At 36.2% G+C, this 13932-nt stretch overlaps 1 protein-coding gene across 1 annotated transcript in view; it reads right to left on the bottom strand.

Moving 5' to 3' along the window:
- PolQ (DNA polymerase theta) overlaps positions 1 to 13932 on the bottom strand; it is a 379759-nt gene that overhangs the window by 299860 nt on the left and 65967 nt on the right. Inside the window, exon 6 of the mRNA XM_090409009.1 lies at positions 4975 to 5131. Within this exon, the coding sequence (XP_090265135.1) occupies positions 4975 to 5131 (157 nt within the window). The remainder of the gene's footprint in view (positions 1 to 4974; positions 5132 to 13932) is intronic.

Here is a 13932-nt window from a genome sequence, read left to right as displayed (position 1 = left end):
TATACTTCAAGAAATTATATTTTTGTTTTCATCCATCATATTTTGAATTTCATAAGCAAACAAAAGTTTGTACATAATAATTAAGTTAATAATAATAACTTATACACCCTCAACAGATCTATGGGTGCATTATGGCAATGACATATTTACTATTTAGCCGCAATAAATCAAAACTGAATATTTTCCTTCTGATTCTCATATAAAATATACACTTAACAAAAAATCAGTTTTCCCAGATGTTCTACTTACTCAAAAACCAATGCCATGCATCAACTATCACAAAAATCTGAGATTCTTAAAGCAGTGGCAAGGAGAACCCACACCATTTGCTTCACAGGAACTGCCTTAGAACAAGAACTCCATACAATAAACACAATGCACTGAAATGGTTATTGTTCAAAAGTGACCTGAAGAATCACAGATAATTATGACCCATCTACATCCATCACTATAGTAAAAGTGTGAATTTATCATAACATTTGCATTTTGATTGGAAAGACAGGTTAAAATGCTGTTGAAACTGCAAGGCATCTTCTTGGAAACTGATTTTGAATTATAACAAAACAAACAAATTAGCAAGAAAACACATTCAATTAATAGCCATAAACTAGTTTCCTAGCTTTGGCCATAATTCTAAACAACAAATTCCACTATCATAACTGCTGAAAGATACTTCATATTTCAGAATAACTTGCCAGATCTTGAAAAATTTCAGTCATTCACTACCTTAAAAACAATAACTTTAAAACTACTTCAAAACAAATAATTTTTTGCTTTCTACCAAGGACAAGTAGACTTTTCTATCACTGCTCAAGACAAGAACACTAAAGCTACATTTATTACATTAAAACTCATAAATCTGGACTATTACTCTTCTAATTTACTGAACCACTAAGTTTCTTTGCTGCCAGTACCATCTTTCTCCACTCTTTTCTATCTGTGAGTACTTCCAGTCAATCCAGAATTCTGATCTCATCTTTCTTGGATGCTATCCTCCCAACATCGCCATGTTCTTCCTCTAGGTTGCTTTTCATTAGGCCTGATTTTAAATGCTTCCTTAACCATTATCCCCTCACCTATTCTATCTATATATTCAAGCCATCTGAGTCCACAAGCTCTGATTTTATCAATTAGTAGTGGAGATCTATAGAGTTGGAATAGCTCATAAATCAGGATTGGACTAGCCTGGCAAAATATTGAAACTAGGAGGGTCTTTGGAATAACACTAGGTTCATTCATAAAAGCCATTTTTAGATCTAAATGGTTATTCAAGAAGCATTCAGAGACACTTTTACATCATCAAAAAATAAATCAGAATTTGGAAAGAATTTTCCAAAAGTTTGGTGGACTGTGATCTTCTTTAAGTCAAAACTGTTCTGACAGAAACTGTCAGATCAGGCAGATCAAATCTCTCCATTTCATTCTATCCTCCCAAATTCTTCCTTCATGAACACTATGCCAATTTAGATTTCTCTTTTCTAGATCTTCTCTTATCTGGTCTCTCCACCTTTCCCATGGTCTTTCTCTTGGTCTGATGGTATGGTTCAGTTTTTCCCGGTTTGGCCTCAGACCTCTGTTTGTGGTGCCACGAACATAGAATTCCGAGATGTATCTGAACATTCTGGACAATGCAATGCATCATACTTTGTGGCATTTCTACAGAACTGACCATTGTCTCTTTCAACAAGACAATGCACTGTGTCATAAGGCTGCTGCTGTAACTGTGTGGTTTGTGGACATGAAGGTCACCACACTTGACTGGACTCCGAGCCCTAATCTCAGATGGCATTCTGAAAAAATTAGGCAAGTGAACAGATGACATTAGTGACAGAATCATATTAAAAATAACAATATTAGGAAGAACTTAACATTGTTAGCATTCAAGAATAGGTGACAGCGCTATCTCAAGGTGTAGAATACTCTACAAATGTTCTATAGTGACCAAGCAAAAAGTTATCAAATATTAAAATCAAGGCAAGTGACATGTACACTTAATCATTTGGTACTGTCATAGTATTCTGTACATCACTTGAAGCTTCGTATCAAGAAATCAATAATAAAAATTTGTACTTCCCATATGATCTCACAGAATTATCAACAGAGATCAGTGCGGAAGCTCTACAGAGGTATGAGTTTTAGTTTTTACATCCAGCATATATTTGTACACATTCAGAATTTCCAAAAGTACAGCCAGTCATAACCAACTGCAATTCTTCGTGATAAGAACAGGTAGTTAAAAAAATTGATTCATTTGTGGCTCTGGGTGAAATACTAATTGAAGAATTTCCCTTAGTTTTAAATTTCTGTTTAGAGATAATTTGTTCAAAAATGACATATTAACACTATGTCAAAAAAAATCCATTTTTAATTTATTCATGGATAAATCATTGCAACTTTAACTATGCTGCTCATCTAAAACAAAAGTTCATTTTTCCACACCAGACTAGCTCTAAATAAGCAAATCCCCACAAAAATATTTACAAGTATCAGAAAAGCAAGAGTTCCCTACTTTTTCAAATTATCTCAAGAAAAACTGACTAAAGAATGTTTTTCATAACCAAAATGATAAGTGATGTCAGTTTCATGAGTGTTTAAATCCTTCATTCTGATTCCTAACCAATCTAGGTCCTGCACTTCTTGATTCTCATCCTTTTTCAATCAACTCTCACTATAACTCAAAGGAACAACATGAATAATTTCTTGTAGAATAGCATTGCATTGCATATGGAGATTTGGTTGGGCTTGTAGGTAGTCTGTTATTGTGGGTAAGTTTGTTATAACAGTGATAGCTATATTGAAAGTTACTGTATTTTTAATCTGATCTTACAGAATCTACCAATCATTGTTCAGACATTTTAGCAATTTACAATTAATATCAGCAGGCAAAATCTAATATTGGGTATGTCCACCTTTGGCTTCAATCACCTCCTGAACTCTTTAAGGGAGGTTTCCACCAATGTGCAGCAGACAGCAGGTGGAATTTGTCTTCATTCCTCCATCAAAGCAGCATAGAGTTCAGCAACAGATCAAGGATGTGCTGCTCTGGACCTCAATTCCAGCTCCAATTCATCCCACAAGTGTTCAATGGGGTTGAGGTCAGTACTCTGTGAAGGCCAGGGCAGTCGTTTAACACCTATTTCTAAAAACCATTCCATAACAACTGAAGTTTTGTGGCATGGGGCATTTTCATCTTGATAGTAACACGGGTCAGTTGCATAACCAAACTCTCCATAGTGTAGGCAGCACCTGATTATCCAGACTACCAAGGTACTGAGCTGCCTTCATGGAACCACAGACAATGACCAGTCCTACTCCGAACAAGCTGAATGAACCCCCCCCCCACACACACACACCATTACTCCTCTATCACCAAACTTTACTGTGGATGCAACACACTGTGGTAACAAGCGTTCACCAGGCTTCTCCACACCCTGCCATCAGACTGGAAACAGCTGAACTCTGATTCATTGTTCCACAGTACCGTTTTCCACTGGTCAATAGTCCAGTTCATGCTCTGCACCAGGCCAGACAAGCCACCTTTTGTTATTGTGATGTTCGGCTTGTGTGCCACTGCTCTTCCATGGAAATCCAGCATATGGAATTCTTTTCATACAGTATTAGTGCTTACCATGGTGTTACTGGCAATCTACAATCGGCACAGATGGTCTGTGCCGATTGTAGCCAGTTTTTGCGTACTGCCCATTTTAACACCCTCCTGCCCTCTGTGAGTCATTTTCAGCAGCCGCCCTGAGTGCTTTCCTGCAGTAGTGATGCCAGAACATCTCCATTTGTTGGCCACATCACCAACTGCTGGTTTTGGATACTCCAGTTGAGTGGCAATGCCACATATGGACATTCCAACAAAGTGACAGTCCACAATGATACTTCTCTTGAAGTTGCTGAGTTCACATCGTATTGCCATACCACTTATATTCAACTGCTATGATGAAATACACACCAATTTTTATGTTATTAACAAACCTTCAATGTTCCATAACTTCAAATAACAGGGGTGTCCAGACAATTATTGGTAGATAGTGTATATTTCTCTTCTAAGGCACTTTTTACAATATCAAGATGTAGGTGGATTGATCCAGTAAAAAGTGCCATAGAAGACAGAAATGTAAGATCTGATAATACTGGAATGTTGACAGATAGCAGGTTAATCTGGAGGAAAATTGCTAATACGAAGTTGGTAATCATATAACTGTTCATATAGTACTATCATAAGATCCTGTATACCCACCCCTCTCCCGAGAGTATATGTCAGGAATTTGATGTTGACAATGATGCATTTTTATTTATTTACATGTTTACTTTTTTCTTTCATGCACACACACACAAAAAAAAGCTTCGTATATAAAAGATGCTGAAAACATCTTTACTAATGAGCATTCTAAGATTTAAAAAAAATTCTAAATTTCATCTTCTTCTTCCTATCCAGGTTCTAGGCCAAGTGGCCTTTTCTATCTTCTTCTTGGTTGTCCCCTATTTCTTGTTCCTCTTACTAAATTTCACATATATATATATATATACACTGTGCGTGTGTGTGTGTGTGTGCATGCACGCAAAACAAATGCCTAAATGAAGCTTATTTAGTTTTTTATTTTTTTTTTATGGCACAAATATATCAAGGGTCATACTGTACCAGGACACAGGTTACAGCAGTACACATGGTAAATGATTAGTAGGACAATCACAAACATCCATGCCCCTGGAAGGATTCAAGCCCGCAACCTCTTGGATGGAGAGCAGATAATCTAACCACTTGGCCAACCATGCTGGCACTAAATTAAGCTTAAAAAGTAAGTAAAAAAATGCTAAACTATATAGTCATACTCAGGCAAAAAAGAGTCAAATACTTATAAAAAAAAAAAGGTGCACCGGAATTTATACTTCAAATAAAGGAATATTATAGAAAGCTACATTGAATTTTACATAAGAGTATCTATAAAAGAAATTTAAAGTATTTACCTAACTGATTTAATTTATCTTCTTCTAAGATTCTATTAATTAAGTTATTTGCTTTTTCTATTGTACAGATGGCAAGATCAATAGACTGAAGTCCTCCTGGTGGATTATGGCTACCAATATATCCATCTACCCTTATTCCAGCATCAGAAAAAGTTTCCTGCAGGATAAATAAAATCAAACTATTTCTTTTAAACTAAAATTTGATACAAATATAGTTAAAAGATTTTGATCAACATGGTATGTTTATTAATGATCTGACTGTGCACATCCTAAACAACATTTATAAAGAAATAAGAAACTGAGAATATATTTTATATTGTTACAGTAATTTAATATTATTAGGGATTGCTTAAAAGTCAAAGCTTGATAACTGGGAGGAGACTTTCACATAGCTTTCAATGAATGTAGAGAACTGACCAAAGCTTCTCACTTAATGTCCAATTCTTCACCTCATGGCACACCCCATTAGCAAGCCTCTACCCAGATACTGAATAAATGAGATTGTTTTTGTTTTAATGGCACAACAACATCTATGTTCATACTATGCCAAAACACACATAATAAATAAGCAGCATATATAGATCTGAAATCTACATAAAAAAGATGTAAAAAGAAATATAAAAAAAGTATTAAAATTCATAAAACATTCATAAAAACTCAGTTTTTAAAAACATATATATAATAAATTAAACTAATAAAAACAAATATATATATATATATATAATTTATATGAGATAGTAAGCATTAATACCCTAAAAAATTTAAAAACCAGGTGAGACTCAATGAGTCAGATAAAATGTGCTCGAGCGTATAAGGGCTCAGACAGATTATGAAAGTGGCTGCACTCGTTGGAATAATGAGGGCAGTCAATTAAAATATTAAAGATAGCTTGGTGTCACATAACTCACATATAGATAGGTCATCACCCTTCAATAGAAAGGAGTATGTAAGATGACTATGACCTATGTGGAACCAAGCAAGAACGACTTCCTCTTTATGGTCACTGCATAGACTAGACTGCCATAATTTAATTTCAGACTTAATTTGGTGGAGCTTATTATTAGTGTACTCCAAGATGACTGCCACTGGAATAAAAGTTTGTGTCTAATAATCTACTGGTAAGCAGTATATTGTGCAGGCAGGCAGTGGATGCCTGATCCACCATCTGCCTATACCAGATATTGACCCAGATGCAATATCTGCAGCCTTGTTTCCAATATGGCTTGGAATCCAACAGAAACAAACATCTAAGAGTAGCTATTTCAGAGACCTAAATGTTTCTGTAGCTGTAGACTTTGAACTGCCTGAAGAGAACTTTGAGAGAACAAGCTGGGAGTGCTTAAGAGTCAAAGCTGTATAACCGAGAGGAGACCTCCACATAGCCTTTAAAGGAATGTGGAGAACCACCAGGGGCTTCTGACCTAATGTCCAATCCTCACCTTCTCGTGGTGCATCCTGTTAGGTATCTATCTGGATACTGAACAAACGAGGATAGGCTGGCAATTTGGGATTTAGCTGACCAAACTGTATTCTTATTGGCTTAAACGACAATATTAAATGATGGTACAACATGATAGAATTTCATGCTGGCCAGGGTGTCGCCCGGTTAAACAAGTTTTCGCCAGGGAACCAGGTCCCCGTTGTTTTCGCCAGGGAACCAGGGCGACAGCGAAAAGTCAGCTACTGGAACAAATCCTAAAACACACCCCAACTCAATATCACCAGAATTGAAGATTGGTGCTGTCAACATAAGAAGCCTGAATGGCAAAGAAATGGAGCTAGCCGAGGAATTACTGTATATTATCAAGTATAATGCGAACTAGAAATTCCGTTTGAAAACTAGCCCTAAAATGCCATGTCCACGTATAATGCAATCTGTTAATCTTGTTCCATAACATCATAAATAATACAATATCAGTTAATGAAAGAAATATTTATTTTAAAACAAAATGTCAAAATACAATACGAATTAACGAAAGAAATATTTATTTTAAAACAAAATGTCAAAATCCTTTAAATTCTTCTTCATCTTTTGAGTCATCAAACATTTCATTTATAAATTCATCTGTAGGGATTGCGTCATCAGTGTAGCAGTTGTCGTCATCGTCTTCATGCTCTCCATTTTGTTGTGTGTCATCCTCGCTTTCGTATATAACATGATCTTCAGATCCATCCATCCATTGAATTACTTATTCCACATTTAAGAAATGAGCGTTGAATCATTTCAGATGGATCCCATGCTTCTTTAACCCAGCTGGTGACTATGGTGATCTCAGGCTTCTGAAAATTCCCACCCCTTGTCATCTTCGCCAAGCCAGATGACATCCATTCTTTCCATTTTTCACGTAAGTGATCTTTAAATGGCTTATTCAAGCTGACATCAAGCGGCTGCAAAACGGAAGTTAGACCACCCAGTAGGACTGCTAGGTCTGTACGTAGCTCACGTGCTATCTCTTTGCTTGCCTCCATTAAATATGCCTGGAACATATCCCAGACTAGCATGCTTTGTTGACATAACAAGCTACCTGAATGTATGTTCCATACTTGATCCAGCCACAATTGTAGACCTTCTTCATCCATCCAACCTTTCTGATTGGCGCGAACAATTACACCTGATAGAAATTTCATATGCTTCAGAATTTTCTTCCTTTTAAATATCACTATCGTCTTTAATTTGGTTTCATCTGCCATGCATGCTAGAACAATGGTATAATGCGTTTTTTCATGTCCCGTTTTTCACCAACTGAGTTTACTGTTCGATTCCAAGGCATATCAAACTACACGGGCTTCTCATCCATAGTGCCAATTTGGGAAAGTTCATATCCATGACACTTCCGTAATTTTATGATAAATTTATGGAAGGACTGCTCTTTTTCTTCAAGCTGCTTTAGTAACTTCTGTGCAATTTTCGTTCGGTGTCGTAATGTTAATGCTTTGCATTCCATAAATCTGTTGCACTACCCAGGTGAAGCAAGAAAAGATGAAATACCTGGTGTGTCCTTGAATTTACCATTCTTGAGTTGTAGAGCTCAAAAACGAATTGCATTTCTTGTTACTATAATTGCATCTTGTCGGTGCGTCAAAATCCATTCATTCAGCTCTTCTTCGAGTTCTGGAAAGGATGCTACATCTCCATGACGGGCAAATTTCATTTTGGGGATTTTTTCAAGACTGTCTTTTTGCTTACTCTAAAGTCTAATATTACTCTCTGCTACACCAAATTCTCTCATAGCAACACTGTTATTATGTTCTTCTGCAAACTGCATGATATGCAATTTAAATCCTGCTTCAAAAGATGAACGTTTACATTTCTGTTGGCTCATTTTCAGGCTAGGTTTGTTTAACGAATAATATTAAAATGAACTGTGGTTAAACCGATATACCTAACTGTGCTCTATCTATCTCACTGTGCTCTATCATTAACACTACTTACATTACTGGCTTTATGCGAAGATACGATGTGCGCTCGTAGGCAAATGCGAGTGGGTCAAGTAGATTTGATTGTATAGGCATTAGGTAGCATATATTGTGTGTCTAATAAGATGTTATATTTTTTAGGATCCGCATATAATGCGAACCCCTAACTTTTTAAGTAGTATTTTTACTATACATTTTTTGCATTATACACGATGATATATGGTAGATAAGTACCAGATCGATATAATAGTAATGACTGAAACAAAAAAAGACCAAAACTGGTGAGCTCTTTCTGATCAAAAAATACAAAATGTTATATTCAGGCAATGACAATCAAGGAAAAGAAGGAGTAGTCATAGTATTCGACATTAAACATGAGGCTAATCTTCATGAATGGCAGGAAATTTCAAGTACAGTGATGTGGGCAAATATCAGAATGGGGAACTGGATAATGAGACTTATTTGTGCCGATGATCCCACAGAAATTTCTCCTTAGGTAGGAGTGAAGGAATTTTTTGATTCTTTAGAAAAAGCAACTGACACAATGAAAAATAAAAAGTATTGAAAGTTTATTTTTCACTTGGTTAGACTATAATAAATTTAGTTTAATCCTTTATCCAAGTGTGAGCAAACAAAGTTTGCACCTGATAGCATCTTCAGGACTGGGGTAAGGTAGTACAACACCGGGCAACTCGTTGCAAAGGTGGAGCAAGCTAACATCACTCCTATCTCAGTATCTCCCATAATGCAAAACACATCTCCTTCCAGATATGTATAATGTTATGCATTAAGGGAATGGACACTACCCAGACTAGTTTTGACCTTTATTGAGGTCTCTTCAGTGGGAGCCAGGCCCAAGTTGAGATACCAGGCAGAAGCATTATCAAGGTCATTTCTACCTATAGGAGTTGCCAAACAGTGTGCCAACTTTTTATTAAATTACTCTCGATTTAGAGAAAGTTGTTGAAAGTTTATTTTTCACTTGGTTAGACTATAATAAATTTAGTTTAATCCTTTATCCAAGTGTGAGCAAACAAAGTTTGCACCTGAAAGCATCTTCAGGACTGGGGTAAGGTAGTACAACACCAGGAAACTCGTTGCAAAGGTGGAGCAAGCTAACATCACTCCTATCTCAGTATCTCCCATAATGCAAAACACATCTCCTTGCAGATATGTATAATGTTATGCATTAAGGGAAGGGCCACTACCCAGACTAGTTTCGACCTTTATTGAGGTCTCTTCCGTGGGAGCCAGGCCCAAGTGGAGATGCCAGGCAGAAGTAGGTCCTTGTAGTCCATAGACAAACCCCAACTCAACATCACCAGAGTTAAAGATCGGTATCAACATAAGAAGCCTGAATGGCAAAGAAATGGAGCTAGCTGATGAATTAGATAAGTACCAGATCGACATAACAGGGGTGACTGAAACAAAAAAGACAAAAACTGGTGAGACCTTTCTGAGCAATAAATACAAAATGTTATATTCAGGAAATGACAATCAAGGAAAAGAAGGAGTAGCCATAGTATTCAACACAAAATACAAGGCTAATCTTCTTGAATGACAGGCAGTATCAAGTAGAGTGATGTGGACAAATATCAGAATAGGGAATTGGACAATGAGACTTATTTGTGCCTATGGTCCCACAGAAGGTTCTACTAAGGTAGGAGTGGAGGAATTTTTTTGAGGCTTTAGAAAAAGCAACTGACACAATGAAAAAGGAAAAGTTGATCCTTGTTGGGGATCTAAATAGCAGAGTAGGAAATGATTGTGAGACATACAAAAATATTTTGGGAAAATTTGGAGAAAAGAGAAAAGCTAATAATAATGGCAAATATCTGTTGGATTTCTGCTCAGGACATGGACTGGTTATTACTAACACCATGTTCCAACATAAAAATATGCACAAATTCACATGGAGAGAAGAGGCAAGGAATAAGAAAAGTCTAACTGACTATGTTATTGTTGATAGTGATGTTTTCTCTCTGGTGCAGGACACTAGAGTGTATAGAGGATTTGAAATTGGAAGTGATCACCATTTAGTCTTAAGCAGGATAAAATTGAATTTCATATTGTAAAGAAGAACATGTAAGAAAGTTTTAAAATGAATAAAAGTGAGCAGCTCTTAGATGTGAACTGTAGACTAAAATATATAAACATTATTCAAGAAAAAATTAAAGAGTTTGAGAACAGGAATCAAACTTTGGAGATTCAGTGGCAAGCTCTGAAGAAAACATTGACTGAATCTGCCAGAGAGTCATGTGCTGAGGTTGTCTGCAAGGATAGAAAAATCAGTACTCCCTGGTGGACACAGGAAGTTAAAAAAGGCAGTGAAGGAAAAGAAGAAAGCATATCAAAAGTTCCTGGTAAATAAGTCAGCTTGTGCTGTTAGAGAATACAGAGACAAATGTAAGAAAGCTAAACACTGTGTAAAACTAGCTAAACAAAAGTCATGGGAAGACTTTGGTAAGAATATAGAAAATAAATATCAAGATGGCGGCAAGATATTCTGAAGGTAGTTGAAGAAGCTCAGAAATGGAGGAAAGAGTGCTGTAAAAGGAATTAGAGATGATAAAGGTGATATGAAAACTGGAGAAAAAGATATCCTAGAAGTATGGAGTAATTACTTCAAAAAATTGCTAAATGAAACAAGTAGTGATGACAGCACAGTGATAAAAAAACACTAACCAGGCATGCAATCAGGAATACATATTGGGTTGTAAGTCAGGACTGCTTGAAGTAGAAAAAGCCATCAAAAGTCTGAAATGTGGAAAGCAGCTGGAGGAGATGGAATTCAACCAGAAATGCTCAAGTATGGAGGTATAAAAGTTTTACAGTAGCTACAATGCATAGTTCAGAGGGCCTGTACAGAAGGACGAATTCCAGATGATTGGAGTAGAGCACTCATAGTACCCATATATAAAAAGAGAAATAAAACTGATTGTGAGAATTACAGAGGTATTTCTCTACCGAGTGTTCCTGGTAAGATTTATGCCAGTATACTTGAGAAATGATAAAGGATTGTAGAAGAGAAGTTTGTGAGGAACAAGCTGGATTCAGGCTAAATAGAGGCTGTCAGGATCAGATCTTCACTTTACGACAAATAGTCGAGAAAGCATGGGAATATAACAAGAATCTGTATTTAGGTTTTGTAGATCTGGAAAAAGCATATGACAAGGTGCCAAGAGAGAAGCTATTCAAGGTGCTACAGTTGTATGGTGTCAGTGGTTCATTATATCAAGCAATACTTAGTCTTTATTTGAGTTGTAAGTCAGCAGTTAAAATTGAAGGAAGTACAGAGAGATGGTTTAATGTTAAATCTGGTGTCAGACAAGGATGTACATTATCATCTCTGTTATTCATTATCTATATGGATGACATTATGAAGGAAAGTGGTAGTAAACCTGATATCAAAATTGGAGATGTTAATGTCAGCTCCTTGCTTTATGCAGATGATGTTAATATTCTAAATAAATCCGCTACAAGTCTGCAAGATTCCCTGACTAAATTGAATAACTGTTGTGATAGATATGGTATGAAGGTCAGCAATAACAAGACGAAGATAATGAAAATAGGAAGAAGCATTGAAAATATCAGTTGCATGGTGAATGGAGAACCTACAGAACCTACAGGCACAATTTTTAGTGAAGATGGTAAATTAAATATGGAAATAGACAACAGAATCAACAAAGATGGTATAGTGGGAAGTCAAGTGAATAAATTTATATGGAATGAGAGAGAAATTAGTCAAAACACTAAATTGGCTGTATACAAGACTGTTCAAACCAATTTTAACTTATGGATCTGGGAGCTGGGTCAGAAGTAAAACACTTGACCAAAGATATATGATCTTAGAGTCCTAAGAAAGATTAGGGGCATGAACAAATGGCATCAATAGCAATATCATATTAAAAATGAGGATATTAGGAAAGAACTTGACATTGTCAGCATCCAGGAATGAGTTAGTAGAGCTAATCTCAGATGGTATGGTCACTTAAACAGAATGGGCAAGGAAAGATTAGCAAAACAAGTATTTTCTGCCAGGTTGGCAGGAAAAAAGACCCAGGGAAGACCAAGATATAGGTGGATTGATATGGCAAAAAATGCCTTAGATGATAGATATATAAATATAAGCTCTGACAATGTTGTAGCTTTGACAGATAATAGATTGATTTGGCAGAAAATTGTAGGTAGGAAGTTAGTAATGATGTAAATTTTTCATGTAATACTATCATATCCTGTACACTTCTTGAGGGTAAATGTCAGGAATTTGATGATGATGATAAAGAGAACTTTGTGACTCTGAATATATTATACACCTTTGGCACCGATACAGTCTGAAGTAATTTAAAATGTTGGCTGGTATTAGCATAACGTGTTAACTTGCTCCTGGTGGCATAAGGCTATCAGTATTTTCTCTTCAAAAATATATAATCTTTGATACATTTTTCACTTTGTCACTAAAACTACAAACATTTGGTGTAAAAAAGGGTTCAGAGCTTGTGTTATTATATTCTTGGTTGAAAAATTCTAGTCCCACAAGGGCACGGGCCATGCAACTAGTATATTATTAATCAGTATGAAAAACACATGCAATAACTCACTCTTGCCCTCCTGATATAGACAGACAACTACAAATTATCTCACAGTTAGCAGTCAATGTGTTAATGCAAACTATCAGTTGTAATGTTACACTCTAGGTACACTGATTTTGAACAATGTGTAGACAGGCACAGAATCAGAGTATTTGCTTCTGCATGTTTGAAAAGCTGTTGTAGACAACAGAAGCATGGAATATTTAGGTAGCTTACAGAAAGAAAAGCTACATGATGTTATGCATAAATGACATGGAGGTAGTGTAATTAATGGCATCTGAGCTATGTTGTTTACCACAATGTCCAGAGCTTGCAAAAGAGCTTTTATCTGCAAATCAAAGGGTTTTATGATAGTCTGTCAAGTGTTGTACAGATTCTACCCATTGTCAACATAAAATAGTTGGCATATGGGATGGTCTGGGCAGATATTTTATTTCAGTCCTTTATATTATTTATAGGACTGAAATAAAATATTTGTCCCCCGCCCTCAATTGCTAACTTTTACATGGAATATTTTGAGTAACGTGCTCTAGATTCCTCTCCTTTAAAACCCAAAGTCTGGCTTAGATACGGTGATGATGTTTTTGCTATCTGGCCCCATGGCTACCAGACATTAGACACTTTCCTCAGCCACCTAAACAAACAACACAAACAATTCACAACTGAGATTGAAAAGTAGAACACATTCTTGTTTCTAGATACACTTGTTACACATCTTCCTTCTGGCAGACGTGTAACAAGTGTATTCCTTCACTGTTTACCCGAAACCGACACATATTGGCCAATATATATACAGTCAACCCTCCTGTAATGCGATTAATTCGTACCGCGTTATATGGGAACCACCCTTTAAACGATTTAAAATTTGGATTTTGTCCTCAAGAGATATAAACTTTCTTTTTAACTGTTTTCTTATTTCTTTTGTGTCTGACATTATGCAAACCTGGGG

Source organism: Typopeltis vanoorti, chromosome 19 (genome assembly GCF_054136105.1).
Source record: "Typopeltis vanoorti isolate ZY-2024b chromosome 19, IOZ_Tvanoo_1.0, whole genome shotgun sequence".
Taxonomy (NCBI): domain Eukaryota; kingdom Metazoa; phylum Arthropoda; class Arachnida; order Uropygi; family Thelyphonidae; genus Typopeltis; species Typopeltis vanoorti.
The sequence above is the reverse complement of the archived record's forward strand: the minus strand, read 5'-3'. Positions and strand labels throughout refer to the sequence as shown.